This window comes from Sciurus vulgaris (assembly GCF_902686455.1).
Source record: "Sciurus vulgaris genome assembly, chromosome: 1".
NCBI classification, from domain to species: domain Eukaryota; kingdom Metazoa; phylum Chordata; class Mammalia; order Rodentia; family Sciuridae; genus Sciurus; species Sciurus vulgaris.
In genome coordinates this window covers 182,780,503-182,805,637 of record NC_136461.1, presented here as the reverse complement: position 1 = coordinate 182,805,637, position 25,135 = coordinate 182,780,503, and the positions used below count along the sequence as shown (strand labels likewise).

The following is a 25,135-nucleotide window of genomic DNA, read 5'->3' as shown; positions in this document are numbered from 1 at the left end:
ATATTCCCCTCTTTCTGAAGCCAGGACCAAGGTTTCAACTTGCTAGATATGTAAAGAGCTGAAGGAAGTATAAATATGAACTAATGAAATCTCGCTGTTGTAAGATGTTGGCTCCTACCAGGTATTATTTGTGATCCCCAGACTCTACCAGAAAGGTTTGATAATTAGCTACCCCCTATTGTTTAGTGTGCTGCAGGTCTTCCTGTGAAATTAGACAGTTAGGTCAACACAGCCAACATCTGAGAATTCATTCATGAATTTATAATCTAAAGGGATAAGGAAGAATCCCTTTGATCCACTTAGTTTCTTTTCATGACTGTTTTACACCCTTCCTTGCCACTCATACCCCACATGACAGTCTCACCTCATCATGAGTCCCTTCTCCAAATCTGTCTCCCTGATTTTTGCCTCAAAAGTATTAGGACCTAGATGTGGAATGTTAGTTGGCTTTTCATCACCATGACCGAAATGCCCAGTATGCACAACTTAAAGGAGGAAAGGTTTATTCTGGCTCAAGATTTTAAAGGTTTAAGTCCATGGTAACCAGCTTCATTGCTTTGGACCTGAGGTAAGGCAGAACATCTTGGCAGAAGGGTCTGACAAAAGGAAGCTGCTTAGTTCATAGTAACCAGGAAGCAGACAGAGACAGAGACAGAGACAGAGGGAGAAAGACAAAGGATCCTGGGACAAGACATAGTCCCCAAGGGCCCACTCCCTTCTTCATATACTTTCTACCATCTCCCAATAGTCCATTCAAATTATGAATGCCTTAAAGGAATAATCCCTCATGAGGTTAGAGCCCTTTTGATCCAGTTACTTCCCCAAATCTCCATCTTCAAACATAACTAGACTGGGGACCAAACAGTGGTTCAGAGAGGGTAATTGTAAGAAAAATTAAGACAATAGCGTTATTATAAAGTGCTTACTGAGTACCCAGACACTTCTTTTTACATGTTTTACATGAATTAACTTATATGATTCTTACAACAACTCTGTGAGATACAGATATTATTATCATATTACTATTCTTTCAGAGATGAAAATGAGGCATAGAGAGATTGTTTTTCCCAAGGTCACACAGATAGTAAATGTGGCTGTTAATAAAAAGCAAAGAAGAACAACTTCATGGAGATTAAAAATTCAAGCAGGAAAGAGAGAAAAAATATTCATGAATCAGGTTGAAAGGATATCAAGATGTTAGCAGGGGAGCCTGTAACCAAGTTCAGCAGTGTGATTCTCTTCTGTTAAATGGCATGATGGTGGAGGTCAGTGCTGCTGAGAAGGTCAAGGGAGTGAGCCAGTCTGACACTCACGTTCTGAGTGGGTGATGGAATGGGAAGCTCCCATGCTGCCATGGGGGCAAGGAACCTGTGAATCCAGAGTGGATTGTGGCATATAGTGAGGTGGCCGACCAATGGGGACAAAACAGGAGAGGAGTCAGTCCAGGCTATTAGAGGCAATTTTAAAAAGTACTCAAATGCAGAAGTGAGGAGAAAACATGTTATTTCCGAGTCCTGTTGGACGCCTTGGCAGTGAGTTTTAAATTATGTCATCTCTTTTCCAGCAAGTGGGAGTTTTCCTTTCATTCAGATCTAGAAATGTAAGACAGCACCCTCTTACTGAGAAGAGTGGAGAAGGAAGTGGCTCCAAAAACATTCCCATCCTTTGCTTCCCCGTTATATTCTGGACTTGAAGTCACAGCTCTGCTCTGATTTATTGCCATTGATGGCTTCTCTGTCTCCATTTTTCTCTCCCATGCTTTGATACCCTACCTCGCCTTAAGTCTCCCCACGTGGCACCTTGCTCCACACCCACCTACCACCACTTTTCTGTGCTGCTTTTCCCTGATTTAGATTTTCCTGCCAGACACAGAGGGCAGACATCTCATTTTGGTAAACACTGGATAAACACTTTTCCTTAAATAGAAGCAGCAGTCTTTCGAGCTAGTTTTGTTGAAGGGGCAGAAACTCAGTTTGATTCAGCAACTTTGACAAGATTTCAAAGATAAGGACCAGGTTAAAGTCTGGAAAATACTTCAGGGAGGTTGTGGCCTATTATTACCAGGTCCCCAGGATAATCAGTGAGGAAGAAGTTCATGGCCATTGTGGATGCTACCCTTCCCAGCCTGTTCAGTGAAAGGTAGTCGGGGAGAAGGCTGTCTCTGGAGCCTACCCATCAAAAGGCTTGTTGCTGATGCTGATTCCATCATTTGGAAATTGAAGGATGCCTGTGCTTGGTTCTGTTGGTGCTGTCTGCCATGGACACAAAGACCACACCGAGGACAACAGGTTAGGGTTGACAGAATAACTCAGCAGTTGTGTATGCTACATTGTGAGATGTTGCTCTCTGCTGAACGGTGTTTGACGTCCCCAACTGCACACTGGCTGGTCCTTCTTTTAAAAGAGGATGGTGAACATCTCAAACCATGAATCAGTTGCTAGCATCCCTCTGGCTTTGCAAACCAACCTTTGTATGAGTTCGGCTGCAAATGACTCAGTTTTGAACAACCTGTGCCCTATGTTTGTCCCCATGTTCCCTTCTAGGTCTCTGAAAATGGATTTGTCCTGGGAAAGTGTTCCTGAGACCTGTGAGAGTACAAGTCACTCCACAAGTTAGATTCTTTTCTCCTGGGTACTTTGCCCTCAGTTTTAACTTTTGCTCACTCACCTCTTACTTCATGAAGAAGGTCCTTGTGGAATAACAGAACTTGAGAAGGAAATCCAGTGTTCCTTCTCTTTGGAGCTCTGTTCATCATAGCATGGCTCATGAACCACCCACTACACAGTCATCTACAGCAATTCTTAAAACTGCAGATTCCTGAGTCCCCATTCTCCTAGACCTTCTGAACTGAAATTTAGTGTTGCCCAGAAAGAATCGGCATTATTAAACTCCCCAGGTGATTCTCAGACACTATAAGGTACAGGAATTATTACTTACTTTATTGCGGTACTAGGGATTGAACCCAGGAGTGCTCTACCCCTAAGCCACATCCCCAGCCTTTTTAATTTTTATTTTGAGAAAGGGTCTTACTAAGTTGCTGAGGGTCTCTCAAAGTTGCCTTAAGTTGGCTTCAAACTTGTGATCCTCCTGCTTTGGCCTCCCTAGGAGGGATTACAAGCATAAACCACCTCACATGCTCTCACTAAGAAGTGTAGGTGGATATCATGGAGCATGTCAGACACCTTCTATGCATTAACTTATTTCATCTTCATGCAACCGTATGAGTGTGAAAGCATTATCTCCACACCTAGAGCAGAGCCTAACATACGGCAAGCACTCAGTAAATATTTGTTCAATAAATAGTAAGCTAATCTTTAAAAACATGTATGTGTATACACACATATATACTTAAATGGGGAAACTAAGGTGTGGAGAAGTTAAAAAACACTTTGGCAAAACCAAACACCTATTGATATTTCTTTATCCTCTGTTTATCATTTTCTCAGTCAGCAGGTGGATTGCCTACTTTTCTGCCAAGGATAGGTAACTGAACCAGCCTAAGATGGGCATGTGAACAAGGTAGAGCTGTCTTTGACACTGGCTCTCTTAGGGCCTCTCTTGCCCTTTCTTAGACTTTTAAACCACCTGGCTCAAGAGACTGGCCTGTGCTGAGCGCTGTGAGTAAGCCAACTCACATTTTCCCTGGGGATTTATGAAGGCCGTATTTTGACCAAGGGCAACTCTAGAGCTTTTTGGAGCAGTCCATGAGAAGTCCGATTCAGGATACCCCAACTTTAGAAACACCCTATTGTGTATATGCACGTGCACACACACACATACACACACACACAAACACACACACACAGAAAATAGAAACTGTTCTTCTTTGAACAATGGCAGAGGGAAAACTACTTTTGTAGAGAGTGATTATAAAAACGTATGACTTCAGTGGAATAAGTTATTTCCTCTTTTTGATCTTTTAAAAGGAAAGGCATATTGTTTGAAAAGGCCTCTTTTGTCCCTGAAGCCCCTGTACCATTAGTTTTAGCTAAAATGATAATAAATGTGTTGAGTGCTTCCTGTGTTCCAGGCATTGTTCTCATTTCTTGGCATGTTTCACAGTTACTTAGCAATATTAACTTAGTATCTTTATCCCCATTTAACAGATGAGGAGACTAAGTCAGGGAGAGGCTAAAACTTTCTCAGGGCTCCACAGAGAGTTAAGTAGAGAAGACAAGATTCAAAAACAGGAGACTTGACTCTAAAGTCCTCAAAGTACTATATTCTAAGGCACAATTGCTTTTATTATAAAAAGATTTTCCTTACAATTTTTAATTTTTTTGAAGAAGAAAAATCCCAAATTATTCATAAGTGACAACCTTATATCTATTATTTTTTGTGATAAGAATAATATGCACATGGTTAGGAAAGCCAAATGGCTCAGAAAGATAATAAAATGAAAATGGATCTCTTTTATATCTGCTTTTTCCCAATGGAAACCACTATTAGCAGATCTTTTTTCATCTTTCAGGAAGACTTTTTGTTTGTTTGTTTGTTTTGTTTTGTTTTGTTTTGTTTTATTTTATTTATTATTCTTTTGGTAATGGGGACCAAACCCAGGGGCACTTTACCACTGAGCTACTTCCCAACCCTCTTTGTTTTTTGTTTGTTTATTTTCAGACAAGTTCTTGCTAAGTTGTCAAGGTTGGCCTCAAACTTACAATCCTCTTGCCTCAGCCTCCAGAGTGGCTGGGGTCACGGGCATGTGCCACTGCATCTGGTTTGGGAAGAATGTTCTGCCGCATAGCAGGTTGCATATGATTTGAAGATTTATTTACACGAAAGCAGACATACCTCGCATACTGTGCTGCATCTTGTTTTTCTCACCTAATATCAGGTCTTTGAGGTCTTTTCACTTTAACACACTTAGGACACATCACTCCCTTTCATGATTGCAGAATGCACTCTCAGGCCGCTGTACCACCTAATTTAAGCAGTCACTATTGATGGACCATAAGCTTGTGTTTTTGGATGCTCCTGTGCAGTGTAAATTCCTAGTCATACAGATAGTATCTGTTCACACTCTTACTACCTATCCCAGTGTCTGCTTCCACAGACCCTTATCAGAATACATATTATCAAACATTTTTGGCCAAATCTATAGGTGAAAAATTTCCTTGTTTTCATTTACATATTTAATGAATGAGACTATGTGCTCCCTCTTTTTTTTTTCCTGTTATCCGTTCATGTCCTTTGCCCATTCCTTTGTTAGTTATTTTTCTTATTAGTATGAATTTGGGATAAAAGAAATTAGCCTTTTATCATATGTTGGACCCTTTGTCTTTGACAATGTTATTTTTCCATAAGCAGTTTTATTTTTATGTAGTTAGATCTATCAATAGGAATCATTCACTTCTAAATACTTTAAATTTGAACTTCTCTTTGGCTTCTAAATGTTTGTATGTGTTTTTAAGTATATGGCAGCTCCAACAATTGAACATCAATCACAATGAAGATAAATCATTTCTGAGTTTATGATGTAAATTGAAATTATATTTATAATTTTTCAAGAAGTTTTCAGTTCTGAAATGCAAGAAAATCTGCATATGTGTCTTCAATCAGTTTATTGATCTTTTATAAATACCCTCTTTCTGAAATAAGTATTAGTGGGGGTTCAGGGAATCAGTTTGCAAGAACTAAAAGGAAAGTCCTGTTTGTGAAGAGCTTCTTGCACTCCTTGGCTGGATCCCCAGACTTTGCAGCTAAAAGTCTACCCTACTGATCTACTTCAGAGCATCTCATTTTAATAGTATCTGCTGTAATTGCATGTATTCCCTGCTCCAGCTGCTTCCTGATAGCTGTGCTTGGCTTCAGTGAAAGTGGCTCCTCTCTCCTCCCTAGAGACTTTTAAATAAAAGAACTGCATATCTTTGTGTATGTTGGGGGCGGGGGCAGGATGGGAAATGAAGGGGTAGGAAACTAATTTTTTTTCCTTTTTTTAATTTGCTGCCTCTATTTGAGGTGGGGATATAGATGGTCAACCTGAATTAATTTGATAGCTTTGCAGAGACAAAGGATAAAGGAGGGTTTGGACTTTCTTAAATCAATGGTTTCAAATGGCTTAATACAGCTTAGTAGATGGCAGGATCGCTCTGTTCTCAGAGGCCTTGGGTGTTATGACATATGAGGACTCCACAGTATCCAGAAGGCCAGCAAAAATAATAACGTCCTAAGAGACCTGATTACAGCCAGTGTTTTTAAAATAAGTCCAGGGCTGGGGTTGTGGCTCAGTGGAAGAGCACTTGCCTAGCATGTGTGAGGCACTGGGTTCGATCCTCACACCACATAGAAATAAATAAAATGAAGTCCCATCGACAACTAAAATACATTAAAAAAAAAAAAAATACTGGAGCTAGGGATGCAGCTCAGTGGTAGAGCACTTGTCTAGCACATGCAAGGCCCTGGGTTCACTTCCCAGCATTGCAAAAATAGTTTTTAAAAAGACTGGCTTCATTCACAGTTTTTTCCTTCCATAAAAATAAGCCTAATTGTTAGTTTATTAGTTTTAGCTTTTTTTTTTTTTTAATTGACCAGGGATTGAACCCATAGGCACTTTATCACTGAGCTACATCCCCAGTTCTTTTTATTTTGAGGCAGGGTCTCACTATGTTGCAGAGACTGGTCTGGAACTTCCAGTACTCCTGTTCCAACAATCCCAAGAAGCTGGGATTACAGGTGTGTGCCACCACAACCAGCTAAGCACATAGTCTTTTGTTCACATTTTTCCTTCTCTACTTCCCTGGTCTTAGCCATACATGCACTAGGAGCTTATGACTAAGGTTATTAAGAAAAAGCAACCTCTGAAAAGAATCCAGCAGTACCACCAAATAAAACTGCACTAGTGTTTTGGGAGGCCTCCAAGCATAGCTTCTTAATAACTGAAATAGTGCCCTCTGCTGCAGATGCTAGTTCAGCATTACAAAGTACCTTAAAGGTCATCATACTCATCCTCCCTGTTCAATCCTGGAACCCTAGAGCATCAATCTTGCAACTGACTGAAGACAGTTTTATGAGGGGAAAAGGCAGTATTGATGAGAATGACTTGGATATGCTTATTTTAAAATTCCTTTCAACTTCTCAAGCACAGTTTTCAATGGCTAAATAGTTTCCCATGTTCCACTGTAGTATTTCCAATGACATTAGAGATTTTCCAATTGGGTATCTACATGCAGACAAATGAGGCAAATAATGCCTTGACTTTAGGCCAGTGCCATCCCTAAATCCCTATGGGTGTGAAGTATGTATTAAAACTCTTTCAATCGAGCATATCCTTTGATTTAAAAATTCTACTTTGAGGAATGTATAGAGATCAGCAAGCAGAGAAATACATACATTTGTATGCCCAAGGATATTGAACATTAGCCTGTGTTTAGGAGCATTATACCTGGGGGCAGATTCCAATCTTCATATAGTTGTGTGTCTTTGCTTATGCCATTGTCCTCCCCTCCATCTATAAAAGGGACTGATAATTGTCCCTATTTCATAAAAATTAAATAAGTTCATAAGTAATAGGTGCTTAGGATAGTTTCTGGTATATAGTGTTTCTGATAATACAAAAATTGGACTTAGCCTGCATACATATTCATTGATTTTGTTAAAAGTGTAGTATGTTTTAGAGATATTCATTTAATATTAGAAAAATTAAGTAGGTTACATAATAACATGTTAAATATGAACAGTGACTAGTTATATACCAAAGAGTTAATGATAAATATTTTTGGTGATGGAATTATAGATTTTATTTCTCCTTCTTGATCATTGCTAAATTTTCTACAAAATTTTCTTAATTGTCTACAAAAGAAATAACAAAAGTTGCCTTTTTAACCCCTCTAGAATCATAATAATAGCTAATATTTATTCTGAGTTAATGATGGGTCAATTGCTTTTCTAGGCTATATATTATGTGTATATTAATTGTTACAATAATTCTTTGAAACAATTGCTATCATTATCATTTCCACTTAACAAATAAGGAAACTGAGTCACAGAAAGGTGAAGTAGTTTTTCTAAAGTCCTCCAAATGGTAAGTAGAGGTGGTGTTTGACTGAGTCCAGGCCATCTGACTCAGGTTCTGTGTGTTTCTTTGGTTTCTCTGTGTATGACTTTAGTAGCCCAAAAGAACCACATTGAACTACCTGCATTGAGCCACTCTGTCACTGAAATCTATGATGGCACGCTGTGCCTGCAACAATGCTGTAGCTGCACTGTTGAAAGGAAATGAATAGCATGCCTCTCCTTCCTTTTATCTTTGTTGCCAGTTAATAAATAGTCTTTCTCTGTTGTTTTTCCTAATAAACTGGGAGGGTGTATCAGATGATCTATTAAAATCAGCTCTCTCAGTTGGGCATGGTTACCTGCATGCAGCTACTCTGGAGACTGAAGCAGGAGGATTGCTTGAGCCCAGGAGTTTGAGAAAAACCTGGGCATAGCAAGACCCCGTCTCAAAAATAAAATAAAACTAGTTGTCTTGTGTATCCTTCAAAAAGAGCTCATTGATTTTTACATTATATTTATCAACCTGGAAATAGTTTATATTTTTTAAATCACAAACTGAAGTAGTTGTGAAGTGTCATTTGCATTTTTCAGCACCATATTCAAATAGTTCCAAATACAGCTGTGGGGCATCCTGAATGTGTCTTATAATCTTTTTCAGTTATGCAGAGGATGAGATAGAAAAGTACTGGGACAAAGTGACCTTAGGCCCTGCAAATATGTAAGAGCCAATATATTGAGTTCCAGTAGCAATAAAGTATGAAACAAAGTTATCCCTTTAGCTCAGAAAATATAGTCACTGCAGATCAAAAGCATCCTGAGGCAACAATGGATTTTCAGTAATTTTCTGTTTCTGTTCTACAGTTTGTTTTTTATGGAGGCCGTTAAATTATAATTAATGAGTTTTTGTATCTTTTAAGGAATGAAAACTGGGTGTTTCTGAGAAATAATTTCACATTAGAAAATAATAACTTAAACCTGGTGGCTGCAACCACAGGTCTATTTTTGAAAATTGCCAGCCATTATCATTTAATAACCATCCTGATAATTTGCTTGCAGACAAAGCTATTTGAATTAGCCTGTCAGGAAGAGTGTGTTGCTGGATTACACTACCAACCATGAATCCTTGAGATTGTAAAACTACAATTTAGCCAATGCATTACTTAGAAGCAACTAATTGGGTTTGGGGAGCTTCAAGAGTTCCTTACATCATTAGACAATGTCTCTGCAATCCTGAAGGAATAGCTGGTCTGGGTCCTGATAAATTGCCACCCTAATCTTCTTGGAATTCTGCTGGGAGATGGGTGGCACAGCTGTTATCTGATGAGGGGAGGAAGAGTGGACTTCCTGGGGGCTCCTGGAAGCTAGAGAAGGGACTTGTTTCTCTCCACTTCCTTGTAGCAGAACTAATAAAATACTTCAGAGAGAGAGAAATCTGTTCACAGTGAGCCAATGTCTGACCCCATCTTGTTCCTATGGCTCACCTGGGTCTGTTAGGGAGATGAGGATGTCTAGTTGATTCAGGAAGCTCCCTGCTCCCCTGCTCCCTCCCACTGCCTTCCCAAACTGGAAGCATGGTTTTGAAGTTTAATGTCTGCCTTAAAAAGCCATCAAGATGAAATGGCATAAAGAATAGAAATAATTTCCTACAGGGCCTGGAACCTTAGGATGATGATAATTATTGTTCACTGCTTATGAGAAACTCAAGAATTTAGATTACTTTATTTCCCTCAACTCAGAAAGGAGAACTGGTTCTCTGGCTTTTAGGATGGAAAAATCATTAATTGTGTTTTGGGAGTTAAGTAACAAGGTCAAATAAAATAGTATAATTTTATTTCCAAAAGCACATGGATTTACATCTTTCTCTTTAAAAGTCCTGTTTTGCTTCTTCCTGTTGTTCTCTCTTGCCTCTTCTACCCTCCCCCAGACAGTCTATAGAAATATCTCCATTGTTGCTGCTTCAAAACTCTGTGCTTTCTTTTAGAATGAATTTATGTTATTTTACCACACAGTATGTTTCTATTATAATCACACACCCAACTCTGCTCTGTACTCTAAAGGTAATGAGATCTTTGTGAACTGAGAAACAACCCTACTCCAAAGCTAAGATTCTGAACTTCAGGATAAGTCACAGGTCCCATAACTGTCACTCTGTTTGGAAATGTTAATGTTCTGCTTTGGGTCAAGGTTCTGTTCTTTATAGAAAAATTGAAGCTGCAGTCAGAGAAAGTCAGATCTGTAATCAGATCTTGCCAGGTCAAGCACTTTATGGAGGCCTGGCTTTCCTCCTGACTCCTCCTAACCACTTGGACCTAATGTGCCAAATTCAACTATGACTAGCTGACCACAAAATCCCAAAGATAAACTGACTTGGCAAAACTACTTTTGAACCGATAAGTGTGCTTTTCCTTTTGTTTACACTTTGGGTGTGCACATTGCTGCTGTTGAGTGACAATCTGACGCAGGGAGGCGGGCATTTCTCTCCTGCCTTGGGCCACTGTTGGTAACCTGCTGGAAGACTGGCATCTTTATGGAACCAGTCTGGCAATGCATCTAGCCTGTGTTTATGAAATGACATCCTTGTGCTCCTGCTTTCTCTTGTCTGCTCTGAGAAATCACTGAGAGCTCAGAAGCTCTGGAATTTGGGCCCTTGCTGAGTTAGGGTTTGCATTGCAGGCAGCAGGGACCTCAGGCAGGGCACTGGCCAGCAGGTGTCCTTTCCTTTCCTTCATGCTTCTCTCCCCTGTTGTTTTTCAGGTAGTGAAGCTGATTTTAGCTCCTCCAGCAGCACGGGCAGCATTTCGGCTCCTGAGGTCCACATGTCTACTGCAGGAAGCAAGCGGTCCTCTTTCTCACGCAAGTAGGCACTGTTCCCTGCTGTGTAATTAAGACGTTTTACAGGTGGCTTGCCCATACCTTATGTTTCTACAGAAGCACCTGGATTACCATCCATTTGTATGTGTTATTATTCAGTGAAATTTTTATTTTTGGTTGTTTGTATTTTAGAGTGATTTGCAATTGGGCACTTTCCCTTCAACACTTCCTGTAGTCATGCAGAGCCTGTCTTGTCCCCCCACAGCTGTGTCCCATCCAGTCTTCAGCTCTGTTGTCCACTCATCCCCTGCCTTCTCTCCCTCATTGCCCTGTCGGCTCACTGGGGATCAAACTACTAGTCTCCCATTTCATGAGTCCATCGTTTTTAGCTGTAAAGCCTCTTTCCTCTAGCTGAGTTTCCATTTTTCATCTTTGTGAAGGAAGCATTTACCCCTGATCACTCCCAGCATGTTCTTGGAGAAGGAGTGAAGAAAGTGTAAAGTTCATGGTTGAGAGCAGGGACCATGGCAAGAAGGAATAGGGCAAAGTAGCTGAGATGTGGGCTCTGCAGCTGGGCCACCTTGGTTGGAGTGGCAGGCCCTGAGCAAGTTACTTAACTTTTCTAGGCCTCAGTTTCCTAATCTGTAAAATAGAATTGTAGGGATACTTACCACATAGGGTTTTTGGTTGAGTCAGTGCTGGGGGCACAGTAAGCATAATCAGATGTTCACCACTGATGTTATTTGAGTTGGCTGAGAGGACTGTGTGAAAATAGAAGCTACCATTCACATTTAGCAGAAGGGGGAATCTCTACCTGCCACCTGTGTCATTGTTCATTCAACAAGTATTCATTGGGTTTTTACCATGAGGCAGGATCTAGAGATAAGGCTGTAAACAAGACTCCATGCAAGCTATATTTTTCTAGTGGGGCAAGAAAAGCAACAAATAGTAAATAATGTAATTATTTTAAAAACCCTTCAGTTAAAGGATAGAGAGCATAATGGGACTGGTCCCAGGATTCCCCAGTAATAAGATGAACACTGAGAAGGAACATTGAGGGAGAGATGGAATGAGCCTACCACCACCTAGAGATCACTTTTCTTCTGACATTTTAAAATCACTTGACTCTCCTGTGCCACAATATCCAAATTTGTAAAAAGACTGTTGGACAATATGATTTTCAAGATCCCTTTCTAGAAAAAACAAAACAAAACAAAAACATGTAGATTCCAGAAGCTTGCATTTCCAGAAAGCAGTAAGCAAATACTGCCTATTTTTCCTAGGTGAGCAGGTTTGTCTAATGTCAAACCTGCAACACCCCCAGTGCACAATTTTATTGTTAAAAATAAAACTGAAGCTTTAGATAAATGTGTAAGAAAAGAGTGAAGTCCACAGTGAAAAAACACAATTACTCTATCCTCAGATTCCTTCTCTTTTGGAAATAAAGTGCATCTGGCATCACAGGGCGTGAATATAAACATTCTCTGTGTAAATCAGATATGACTAGCTCTGACAGTCAACCATTTATCTCACCCATTCAGGAAATTAGCACATTTCTATGGTACAAGGTATCAAAGAACATAGGCCAAAAAAGAAGCCAATTTTATTAAGCATTTCAAAGGTATGTGGGTCTGTGGTTCAATTCCAGGGTCATTTCAATAATACAGAGGGACCTTAGAGAAAATGTTCTAGTTTGGAATTCATTATTTCTTTAAGTGTTCAAAAATTGACATATTAAGCATAATACAAATATGATTGCATCCAAATCATATAGATGCTTATACTAGAATCTGGCAGCCAAACAGTAATAGACTTCACACATTTAATAGTAATTAATAGTTGAAAAATTGAAATTGACTCCTTACCTTTCTTTATCAGATGCAGGCACGGAGTGCCATCGTAGATTTCAGTGACAGAGGGGCTCAAGCATTTCAGATGATCTGTGTTTTGTGGGACCATACGTTGATGGTGATTCCTGTAGATGAACCGGGTATCCATGCCAAACAATAGTAGCTTGTGATCTTTATAGTCGTCTGGTTCCTCCTGTGGCAAAGGAAGGTTAGCATTTGGTGAAGGAGTTGGGAGCATGAGGGAGAGGGGAGTAGCTGAGATTCTTCTCCACAAATGACTTTAAAGGCAAACCTTTAAAGGCTTACAAATTTAAGGAAGCCTCACTCTTATTTCTAAGGAACTGCCTTTCTTAAACTAAACTGCTGTTTTGTTCAGAATCAGAAATGGAGGAGGGGATGCTTGAAATCTGGGGTCAGACAAATCTGGGCTCAAGGACAGCCTCTATTGTTTATTAGGCATTTGACCCCAAGCCTCAGTTTCTTGTTCTGGAAAGTGAGGTAATAATACATCTGCTTCACTGAGTTAAGTGAGCTGATGTATTTGATTGCTTGATAAGGTGTCCAGACTTAGTAAAAGAATCAATAGAGAGTTGCTTTTTCACTAGTTGAAAATAAAATAGACATGCTACTACTGATGATTTTGATTATGGTGATGGTGATTGTATTTGTCTGCTAGAGGTACAAAACAAAATGTCAGAGTGGGTGACCTAAACATAAATTTATTTACTCACAATATTGGGAACTAGAAGTTCAAGATCAAGGTGTCAGCAGGACTGGTTTCTTCTGAAACTCCCTCCTTAGCTTATAGATGACTATCTTCTCTGTGTCTTTAATGTCTTCCCTGTGTTCATGTCTGTCTAAAGTCTAAATTCTCTTTGATTATGCAGATACCAGTTAAATTGAATAAGAACACACCTTAACTGCCTCATTTTAACTTAATTATCTCCTTAAAAGCCCTGTCTCCAAATGAAACCACATTCCAAAATCTTGAGAGTTAAGGCTTCAATGTATGAACTTGGGGTGGGAGACACAGTGTAACCCCTAACAATGAGGCTGTGGGCGGTGATGCTGTTGCTGCTACTGTAGATACAGTGATGGTAATGGGGGGATAATGGTACTTTCCACTCTATTCAGGTATGCAAGAAGTGCGCAGGGTTGGTAAAATTTCCTCTCCTCTGTGCACTCCATTCTTCTGGCCCACCAGACCAAGGAATTGGGGGTGGGAGGAGGAGACCAGCACAGGGCTGGCCTGTTCCTGACCTTGACAAACATGGAATTCCAGTGTCCTCTTTGAAAATGTTTTTTATCATCACCAATGATGAGTTTGTGCTTATATGTGTTAGCATTTCAGCTAACAGAAATGAAAGGAACAGAGCTAATAGCCTTAAACATGTAGTTTCTTTTTTAAAGGCTGGTTATTAAAAGTCTCATAATCTCTTTTCTGAGATATATATGAAGTCTTGATTATTCTTTAGTAATCTTTCATAGCTTGAAGAACCTTTACTTTGTTCTGTGTAGCAAATGGATTCCCACAAAAATCCTCATCTAATTTATCACATGCACCTTGATGCTTTGTTGTACTATGTATATTGTGGTAAATTTTTCAGGTGGTAACCACATGCATAGCCAGTACCTAATATACCTCTTTACAGGCCCAAAGGAATGTATTACATTTTTGTGAAGTAGGAGACATTTCTGTAGAGTTACAAAGATCTGAATTTGAATCTCTGCTCACCTGTGTGTTCTTGGACCATTTATCTTCCTTGAGCCTGTTACTTCACATGTAAAGGGGAGGTAATAACCACATCAACCTTGTAGATAATGGTCAAGTGAAATGAAACGAAGTTCATAAAGGATCTGAAACAGCATCAGGGTCACAGGAGGTCCTCAGTGAAGGTTAACTCAGAACAGAATTCCCTGGGTCAAAATTAGGGATAGCTCTTGATATTCTCTCCTAATGTGTAAGGGTTAATTCTTCATATTTTGTAGTCATATTAAGAAAAAGTCTAGCTGGTGCCAGGCTTAGAAGTGAAGCATGGAAAAGAAAACCCAAGCCAGAATGTTTCTTTTAGCTACTCATGAGGCTCTTCCTGCTGAAGTTGGTTTGTCCCAAAGCCATGGAGCCCATCTGTTCCATATAAAATGTCCCCTTCTCACAAAAATGAGAGAGAATCCATTTGGATGATTTCAAAAGCAAAGAACTTTTAATTTTAGAATTTGGTAGTTTCATTTATGTGATTTGCTGGGTTGACAGCTAGTTGAAATTATATTTGATTTTAAATAAGTAATTAAGGTTTTGATGCCAAGTTTACCCTCACACACACTCACATTCACATTTGTACACATTTCTCATTGAGATGTGTCAGTTGGATAAAGCTGTAAGTAAAATTGCAAACAGAAGGGAATGTCCAAAAGAAGTACTACCATATGAAAGGAATCTTCTTCCTCTATTTTTTTGTAATGCCATTAAGTAATAAAACTAAAACTAAAACTTTTATCCTGTTTAAGCAATTTCAACATTCTCAAGATACTTCGCTTTACTAGTGGGTGTCAAATCTCTGTAACTAGATTAACAGGAAAGTCCATACAAGTAGATCCTATAATACTAGCCTACCGTTCAGTTGCATTTAGCCTCTCAAATGCACTTACATGCACTTTTTGATTTTTCACATCAACTCTGTAAGGCAGAAAGGGTGTGTGTGTGTGTGTGTGTGTGTGAGAGAGAGAGAGAGAGAGAGAGAGAGACGGAGACAGAGACAGAGAGACAGAGAGAGAGAGGCTTACCTGACAATGTTCCTAATAAGCCTAATAAATGGCAGTGCAAGGACTCAAATCCACTGGTCTTACAGAGAGTACCTACCATGTGCCAGGAAGTAGTGGGGATGTAAGAACAGTTTGTGTTCCTGCCCTCAAGGAATTCCAGTCCAGCAGGCAAAACAAGGAAATATGCAATGGTGACACCACATGACAGTTTTCATCCTGGAAACTAGCAGAATATTAGGGAATACCCAGGAGAGACACCTGCCCTGGTCTAGGGGACAAAGTAAAAGATGGCTTCTTGGAGTAGCTTTCTCTGAATCTGAAGTAGGAGACATCCTAGTATCCAGGGACATAGGGAAGGGAGCAGGATAACATTCTAGACAGAAGAAATTATAAGCTCAAAAACATAAAGGTGATTATAAGCATGAATTCTTCAGGAAACTAGGTTGTTTGGAATGTTAGAGTATGAAGAAGGAAGGAGGGCTAGTGAGGATGGGTTGGAAGGGGAGGTGAACTGGACCTTGTGAGCCATCTTAAGGAAGCTGCCCTTCATTCTGGAGTCAGTGTGACACCATTGAAGGGCTTTGAGGAGGACAGTGGTGTTGAAATTCCATTTCAGAAAGATCACTCCAGACACATATCAACCTGCTGCTGGAGTGAACAGAGCAAGAGACAGGGGTACCAGGAGGGGACTATTGCAACATTTTTAGGTTGTGTTAAGTCATTGAGGATGGACAGAAAAGAAAAAAAAAAAAAAGTGATTAAAATTATAGACTTTTGTCGGGTGTGGTGGACCATTCATGTAATCCCAGGGGCATGAAAGGCTAAGGCAGGAGGCTCACCAGTTTGAGGCCAACCTCAGCAACTTAACAAAACCCTGTCTCAAAATTAAAAATTAAAAAAGGGTTGGAAATGTAGCACAGTGGTACAGTCCCCCTAGGTTCAATCCCCAGTACCACAAAACCAGCCAACCAACCAAACAAACAAATTATAGATTTGATACATTCTGGTAGCCTCTTCATCTGTTTCCGCTTCTGTGGGCAATTTCCATTCCTATTATCCTCCAGATGAATCATCTTAATTTTCTTACTCCAACATAAACCAAACTCAAATATTTTTCAACCAAAACAGATGTACTGGGACAAAAACCACATCTTCAAAACAGCCGCCAAAATGAACCTAAGCCAAATCAGTATTTAACATGATGTGTGTTCCTAACAGTCAATTGGGTTTAATCCACAACAAGCTGTTTGATCAGAAACTATTTAAGAGAGAGGTACTAATGAGGCCAGTAGGGGAAATATTAGGCAGGTGGGGAAAATATTAGGCTGCTTATGAGGCTTATTTGCATCAGAATTAGATTGTCCCTCTGGACTCCATGAATTGGATTTTCTCAGTGGTAACTAGCTTTAGTGAGGGGTAAGACATTGGCACTTGAGCATCTCTAGCAACAAGAATGCTTTCTAAGGAGGAAAAGTTTATTTTGGCACAGTTTCAGAGGTTCAGCCCACAGTCAGCTGACTCCATAGCTCTGAGCCCAAGGTGTGGTAGAACATCATTGTGGAAGGGAGTGACAGAGGGCAGCCACTCAGGACATGGCAACCAGGAAGCAGAAAGAGAGCTCGGTTCACCAAGGACAAAATACAAATCCCAAAGTCATGCCCCCAGGGGCCTACTTCCTCCACCCACACATTATCTACCTAGAGTTACTGCTTAGTTAATCCATATCAGTGGATTAATCCACCGATTTAAGTTAAAGCTTTCATAATCCAATCAATTCGCCTCTGAACATTCTTGCATTGTCTCAAACATGAGGTTTTGAAGGATACTTTATATCTAAACCATAACATTCCACCATTGGACCCCAAAAGCCCATGCCCATCTCATAATGCACAGCACATTTAGACAATTTCCAAGAATCCCTATAGGCTTAACAGTTTTGGCATTGTCCAAAAGTCCAAGTCAGGTCTCTTCTGAGATTCAAGGCAACCTGTCAGCATAAGTCCCTGTAAAAATCAATGCAAGTTACATATATCCAATATATAATGGCACAGAGTAAACATTTCCATCCTAAAAGGGATAAATAGGGAAACAGAAAGAAGAAATGGGACCAAAACAAGACCAAAATTCAGCTAAGCAAACAAGCCCTGTAGCTTCATGTGTAGCATTCTTTCCAAAAGGCTTGTGTATGACCTTGCTAGTTACAGTCCACATGGTCTCTCACTTGGTTTGTCTCTGCTCAATTCATGCAGCTTTCCTCAGCAAACATTCTACATTACTGATATCTTTTAATCTTGGGGATCTGCACTGAAGTTTTACCTTCCTTCTTACATCTTTATGCATCATCCTGTAAGGGGCTGCCTGCAGGGATTCCAACCCTACTACACATTGCCTGGCTTCCCAGGCCTTTCTTTGAAATTGTTCCCATAATTCCAGCATCATGCATTCCTGCAGAACCAGCACGATACATGGTTGACAGCAAGGTTTGCCATCATCTTGAGCAGTATCCAGGCCTTCTGGGACTATAGCTGCAGTGACCTCTGAGGGCCTGGGCAGCTAAACACGGTGAAAGATTCCCTAGGCCCCTCTTGTGCAAGCAGGGTGCCCCCATGGTATCTTCTCAAATGAATTTTTACTTTAACACCCTTGAGGCTGAGATGGGTACAGTCTTGCTAATTCTTGAGATACCCTCAAGCCAAAATCTTGCCTCTTGTCTCTGAGTAAAGTACTTAGCATATAAAGATATATGCTATATAGATAGATGTGGCTATAATCTCTATAACAATCACACTTTCCATACCAGTTTTACTTGCACTTTGCTGGCCAAACTGAAAGCTTTTCAAATCTTTCTGCTCTTCTTTCTGCTCCTAATTATCACAGTAAACTTGACAAAAAGCATTCGGTAATATTCATGCCACTGCCTGAATGCAGTACTGCCTTAAATTTTCTCCACCGGAAATTAGTCCAGCACTTTTAAATTCAGCCTTATGGAAAGTCTCAGGAATGGGCAACGTGTAGACAGCTGCCAGAATGTAACATGAATGACCTCTATTCCAATTTCCAATACAATCCCCCTTCCTCTCCAAAACCTTACGAGCACAGTCTTTACTGTTCACAGCGCTGTCAACATCCTGGCCTTTTGAGCTCTCACCAGAATTTCTCATTAAGCCCCACTTACAACATTCTAAAGCTTTTCCAGCTTGTATGCTTTTCAAAATTCTTTCATAAACCAGTTCCGAAGGCTTCTGAATCACATGGTCAGGTTCATCACAGCAGTGATCCCACTTCTTAGTACCAAATTCCATTTTAGTCAGGTTTTTCATCACTGTGACCAAAAGACCTGTCAAGAACAACTTAGAAGAAGAATACTTTACTTTGGCTTATGGTTTCAGAGGTTCAGTTCATGGCTGGCCAACTCTATAACTTTGGATCTGAGGTGAGGCGAAATATCATGGTGGAAGGGTGTGGTAGATGGAAACAGCTCAGAACTTGGCAGCTAGGAAGCATAGAGCTCTGGCAACAAGAATTCTAAAATCTGTCATGCTCTTCTTTCAGTCGAGGTCCTCATGGGCGAAGTAATGGAGCCTCATCACACAAGTCTGGCAACAGTCCTCCATCCCCACGGGAAAAGGACCTTCTGTCCATGCTGTGCAGGAATCAGCTGAGCCCAATTAATATCCATCCCAATTATGCCCCTTCCTCCCCAAGCAGTAGCAACTCAGGCTCCTACAAAGGAAGTGACTGCAGTCCAGTCATGAGGTGAGTCTTGTTCCCCTCTTAATTCATGCTTCTTAGTTTATACTATTTTGGAAATTTTTCTTTAAAAAAAAAAAAAGGAGAAGAAGTACAACTCTTTATGCCCTGCCCTATTTTGTAACAAGACACTACTCTTTCCTTTCCCACACTAAACTAATCCTTCAAGGACTGCTACAGAAAGAGCACAAACCACAGTCTCTAACGAGGTCCAACAGTCCAAACAGGGAGGAAAAATGGCACAGTGGCAGCAGAGGGAAGTACTCATTTCCCTCAGCAGAGAAAGGAAGCGTGCATGTGTTAATTCATTCCAACACTGAATCACTGAATGTTTTCTGAGTTCCACGAATGATATTAAGTACTGGGAGTAGAACAGCGAACTGAAATGGCCTTGTGCTCACTGCTCAGAGAAAGACATTAACCATCTAATGACAAAAACAAATACAGATTATTCTGCAAGTATTTGCTGCTGTATGAGTGTGAAAAGATGGTGAAGGGGTCCAGTTGAGGCTGGAGGGATTGAGAGACCACCCTAAGGAAATGAAATTGAAGTGAAATTGGTAGAGAAGGGAAGGAGTTAATAATATGGGGTAGGGAGGAGTGTGGAGTAGCAAAAAGGAACTGCACATCCAAAGGGACCAGAGAGGAGGGCTCGAGGGTTGGGAACTGGACACAGGCATCAGAGGGAGTACAAGCACAGGAGGCAGGGGAGCACAGTGGCTTGGACTAGGTCCAGAGTCAAGGAAGGAGCTGGCAGCCCTCTCTTCTCGTCCTAGTCCCTGTTCTCATTAGGCAGCTCTCTTACAGCAGCCCAGCTCCTGGCTGGGCCTGAGAGAGGCCAAGATTCCTGCTGGGACTGTGTTTGTAGAAGCACCTCTCTCACAAAACATGCTAATGAGAGCGGAGAAGGTTTGTTCCCTTCATAAGAAATGTGAAGTGTGCCAAATCAGCACACTCACACCAGGGATTGATTTCAGAACATTCTGAATTCCACTCGGCAACCTGGATTTTAGGCAGCAGCACACTGCACAGAAAGTTGGCTTCCTCCCCACTCTATTCATTGCCCTTTCATATAATAGCATGTCACTCTGAACTGACAGCCCAGGCCTGTGGATAATTGTGCATTGTTTCATATGAGATCTTTCCTAAGCCATAGAAAATCTGCCCCCCCCCCATCGTCCCCACCTTCACGCAGACCTCAATTTTCTGTTATTTATGGTACTACTATTGACAGGTATATTATAGTCCACCTTCTGAAGTAAGCTCATTTGTTACTGAAGTTTAAGACCCCAACGCATGGCTGCCATTTCTTCTCAAGCCATCAGCTGTGTCTTAGTTTGGGCTGCTATAATAAAGTGCCATAGATGGGAAAATCTATACATAGTAGAGATGTTTCTTACAGTTCTGGAGACTGGAAATCTGAGATTGTGATGCCAGAGTGGTATGGTTCTGGGGAGCTCTCTTCTGGATTGTAGACTGCCAACTTTTGTTTCCCCACAAGGTAGAAAGAGAGAGCTTGAGAGCTCTCTTGGGTCTCGTTTATAAGGGAACAAATATGACCTAATTACTCCCAAAGACCCCATCTACAAATATAATCACAATGGGGGTTAGGATTTCAATATATGAATTTTGAGGGACATAGACATTCAGTCTATCACAGTGTGTTACTTTTCTTTTCTATGGAAAAGGAAATGGCAGAAAGTAACATCTCATTACTTGGCTTGTTTCAGGAGGTCTGGAAGGTACATGTCTTGTGGTGAAAACCATGGTGTCAAACCCCCAAATCCAGAGCAGTATCTGACTCCTCTGCAGCAGAAAGAAGTCACAGTGAGACACCTGAAGACCAAGCTGAAGGAATCCGAACGCCGACTTCATGAAAGGTGAATCTGTAGTCCTTGCACAGTATGGTTTAGGACAGTTTTCTGTTTCCCTGAAAGGAAATGTGAACCCAAACTACAAAGAAAAATAGAAAAGAAAAAATGATTTTATTTTAGTTTGTCGAATTTCGGAAGCTGGTCTCTGAACAGAGCCATTTCATACTTCTTTAGGGTTTAACTGTTTCAGGAATTCAGGGGGTCTAGTAGGTTAGAGGGGCCCCTCTGTTTTTGCTGGGTGTGTACAGCTTCAACATGAAAAAATTGGGTGTGTATGTGACTATTTTTAAATGGCAGAAACACTTGCAGGAACAATTCTGTACTTCCAGAAAAATGGGTCACACATGGCCCCATCCAACCCTATTTATCTCAGCAAGAGAGTACATATCTGCGTGCATTGTGATTCCTGCAAGCTATTTCTGGGCTGAAGGAAGAGGTTTCATTATTCTTGGCCAAGCTTTAAGGTTAAAAAAAAAAAAATACACAACAACAGAAAAGCCCATGCTTGAGAGATCTTATCTCAGAGAGAAAAGACCTTTGACATCTTGGGGGCAAGCCAGTTTTTCTGCTTGATAGCTTTCCCCTGGAATATTTTGGGACAGATTAACAGAGCTCTACTCAGGGTAGATGTGAGCTCAGGGTGAGGGTGTTGTTTGCGTCCTCTTGGGAATTCAGGGTCTGATCCTGCACATGGCTTCTTGAGCAGCCCCAGCCTCTGCTGCCACAAGGATAGGGAGAAGACTCAATGACTTTGACTGATAAAACTGGGCAGATAATATTATAGGCTGTGAGAAGGACGTTTTTTTTTTTTTGTTTTGTTTTGTTTTTTTATCTTCCAAGTTAATTTGATGTTTTACCTGTTCAAAATAGACTTGAGTCCCAAATTCACTTCTGGAGTGAGTCATACCATACTTTCTGGGATTGTTTGGTCTATGATGTGAGGAGTTCATGGTAAGATTTGTGAAAAACCCAAAAAATAGCATAGATTCTCCTTAGTGTGGGATTGGTTCGGTCGTTTTACCTGAGAGGAGATGGAGTAAGTAACTTTTTACAAAGTCCTTGTAACATGTAGCATTTTATGATTTAAAAACATTTTAGTTATCGTTGGAATATGATCAGAACAGTTTTCAAAGCTAAAACTTACCATTTCAGCTTCTGTCCTTGATAGGTAATTAAAAACAAAATGAACTTTCCTTCCACAGCTGTTTATAAGTATTATGAAATGGAAGGCTATGGACATAAAAGCAGGCTAAGAGGTTCTAATAATAAAATTTCAAATATTAATATTGAGTAGAAGATAATGCTTGTAAAGTAGTTCATAAAATGTTGACAATAAGTACTCTAAAAAAATGGTAGCTATTTTAATTCTGATTCTGGTCACTATTATTACTTTAGCTAGTTTATAATTGGTGAAAAGTCATAACTAATACCTGACAAAATCATTCCAAAGTGGTTTTAACCTCTGTGTTGGAAGTGGCAAAGCCTGGGCTCCAGGCTGTGTGTCAGAATTGCTTATTGCCTGGTTCCAAGTTCACTTTGTTCTTAACGGTGCTTGCCGACCCTCTAGGGAAACTGAAATCGTGGAGCTCAAGTCCCAGCTGGCCCGTATGAGGGACGACTGGATTGAAGAAGAGTGCCACCGGGTTGAGGCCCAACTGGCACTCAAGGAGGCCAGGAAGGAGATTAAACAGCTCAAACAGGTCATTGAAACAATGAGAAGCAGCTTGGCTGATAAGGATAAAGGCATTCAGAAATATTTTGTGGACATAAACATCCAAAACAAGAAGTTGGAATCTCTGCTTCAGAGCATGGAGATGGCGCACAATGGCTCCCTGAGGGATGAGCTGTGTCTAGACTTACCATGTGATTCCCCGGAGAAGAGCCTACCTCTAAACGCCCCATTTGGCAAGACGGCAGGTGGATTGGTTCTGGAAGAGCAGGTCACAGAGGAGGGGGCCGACAGTGAGCTGCTGGTGGGAGACAGCATGGCCGACAGCACAGATCTGTTAGACGGGATGGTGACAACCGCCACCACAGATTCTGGTGAACTTCAGCTTGTTCATTCCACCCCCGGGGTCAAAGTCCTGGAGGCGTCCCCCAAGGGGGTGGGCCGCGAGGAGGGCATCGCTGTGGCGGAGCAGGCAGTGCAGACCGACGTGGTGCTCTTCAGCCCTGCTGTCTCTGAGCTCATTCAGAATATGCTCAAATTCCAGGACCCTTGTCCCTCGAGCTCAGTTTCCCCTGACGAGTCTGGGGCTGATTCGATGGAGAGCTTCCCAGAGTCCATCTCAGCTTTGGTGGTTGATTTAACTCCAAGAAATCCCAACTCAGCTATCCTTCTGTCTCCCGTGGAGACCCCGCTGGGCAAGGTGGCTATGGAAGACCGCGCCAACCGCCTCATGAGAGAGCTGGATTTTTCAGCCTGTGTGGAAGAAAGATTGGATAGCATCATTCCGCTGCCCCCCGGGGGTGTCGTGAGACAGTACTGGAGCAGCAGTTTCCTGGTGGATCTCCTGGCTGTGGCTGCCCCTGTGGTGCCCACTGTTCTGTGGGCATTCAGTACTCAGAGGGGGGGAGTAGATCCGGTCTACAACATCGGAGCCTTGCTGCGAGGCTGCTGTGTGGTTGCCCTGCATTCCCTCCGCCGCACCGCCTTCCATATCAAAACCTAAATAGAAGTTTTTGCTGTGTGCCAATTTGTCCTGTGTGCCAGGTAGATAAACAGCAGGTCGATCTGTGGCAGTCTCTATTCTCTCGTTTTGCTCCTCGGTATTTGATTTGCACTATAGTTAGTTGAAGCCTGTTCACTGTTTAAAACCGGAGGTATCTTCAAAGGCATGGAGACCTGGTTCCAGTAAATGTCCCACCAGTGTGGTATAGAAAGCATGCTCATGACCCTGCCCGTGTCGTCTGAGGTACCTATTATCCTAGTGGTTCAGGAAGAGAAAATGCAAAGTTTGCACTTTCAAGACAGCTTCTCCAAGGCTGGCATGTTATCTCCTTGCTTTGCTTTGTGCCGTTGTAAAATGTGTAACTGTTCCAGCATTCCAATGGTCTTGTGCATAGCAGGGGACTGTAACCAAAAATAAAAATGTATTTGTGTAATTGATTTGAAGAAGTCTTGAATAGCTCTTTAGTGTCTTACTTGGGGTTGATAAGGTTTGACTGTTTGCAGTTTTTAAATAAATGTAGCTCCAAAGTCTTAAATGGCTTGTTTGTTCTTAAACTTGTTAATTGATAAAACTGTATGTAAGTTTACAATGTACTAACTTATTTTTTTGCTTATTCTATATAGTGTTTTACTGGAGATTGTTTGTAACCACACACTTAAGCATGATGAAAATAAAGATTAGTGTTTCCATTTAAATAAAGGTTTTATCCTCCTATAGAACAATTGTTTACTTTTGTATATAAGAATAAACTAATAGCAGATCGTCCACCTTTATCAATCCGTAAAAATAGAATTAAGAAATGAGAAAAGGTAAAATAATTAATAAAGGTGAAAACTTCCTACCTTGATGTGAAAAAAAAATAATTTCTACAAAAAATAGATTTGTTTGCCCACGTGTTCAGTAAGCATATTAGGTGCATGGGCGATGGCAAGTGTGGTAGTACCATCTATCCTCCTTCCCTTGCAGTGATAGAGTTAGGGTGGGTGCTGGGAAGGGATGAGACAATATTTGATCTGTATTTTTTCACTTATTCTTTTTACCATGCTTATGGGATGGATAATATTCAACTTTATAGAAGCTAAGCCTTAAAGAGAAAAATTGCTCAGGATCTCACAGTTCATCTCCAAAAACCAGTATTTCAAGTGCTTGCTGCAAAGCAAATACTTTTCTATCTTACCATACAAAAGGAGGAGACCTGGGATGAGCAGCCACATTTCTCACCCAGAAACTCTTCCACCATAGCACTTATTACCTTTAAACATACTTTGTTTTTCATACTTTTTAAAAACTTTCTATGTCATGGTTATTACCCATCTTGTCCTTGATATATTTATGAATAAGGCAGGAATCTTTATTCTATTTAGTCCACAGATGTATATCCAGAACATAGAATAGTAGCTGCCATATACTAAGAGGTCCA

General features: G+C 40.8%; 1 protein-coding gene and 1 long non-coding RNA gene across 8 annotated transcripts in view; both read left to right on the top strand.

Moving 5' to 3' along the window:
- SYBU (syntabulin) overlaps nt 1–24,452 on the top strand; it is a 108,660-nt gene extending 84,208 nt beyond the window's left edge. For all 7 annotated transcript variants that reach the window (XM_079130930.1, XM_079130931.1, XM_079130934.1 and 4 more), the window contains 4 exons: nt 10,750–10,852; nt 18,972–19,175; nt 20,900–21,049; nt 22,611–24,452. In XM_079130930.1, the coding sequence (XP_078987056.1) occupies nt 10,750–10,852; nt 18,972–19,175; nt 20,900–21,049; nt 22,611–23,715 (1,562 nt within the window). In that variant the 3' untranslated portion in view covers nt 23,716–24,452. The remainder of the gene's footprint in view (nt 1–10,749; nt 10,853–18,971; nt 19,176–20,899; nt 21,050–22,610) is intronic.
- LOC306656143 lies at nt 10,861–16,533 on the top strand. Its single transcript, XR_013762427.1, has 2 exons — nt 10,861–15,371; nt 15,419–16,533. It is a non-coding gene; the product is annotated as an uncharacterized lncRNA (long non-coding RNA).
- Nucleotides 24,453–25,135: the final 683 nt, after the last annotated feature.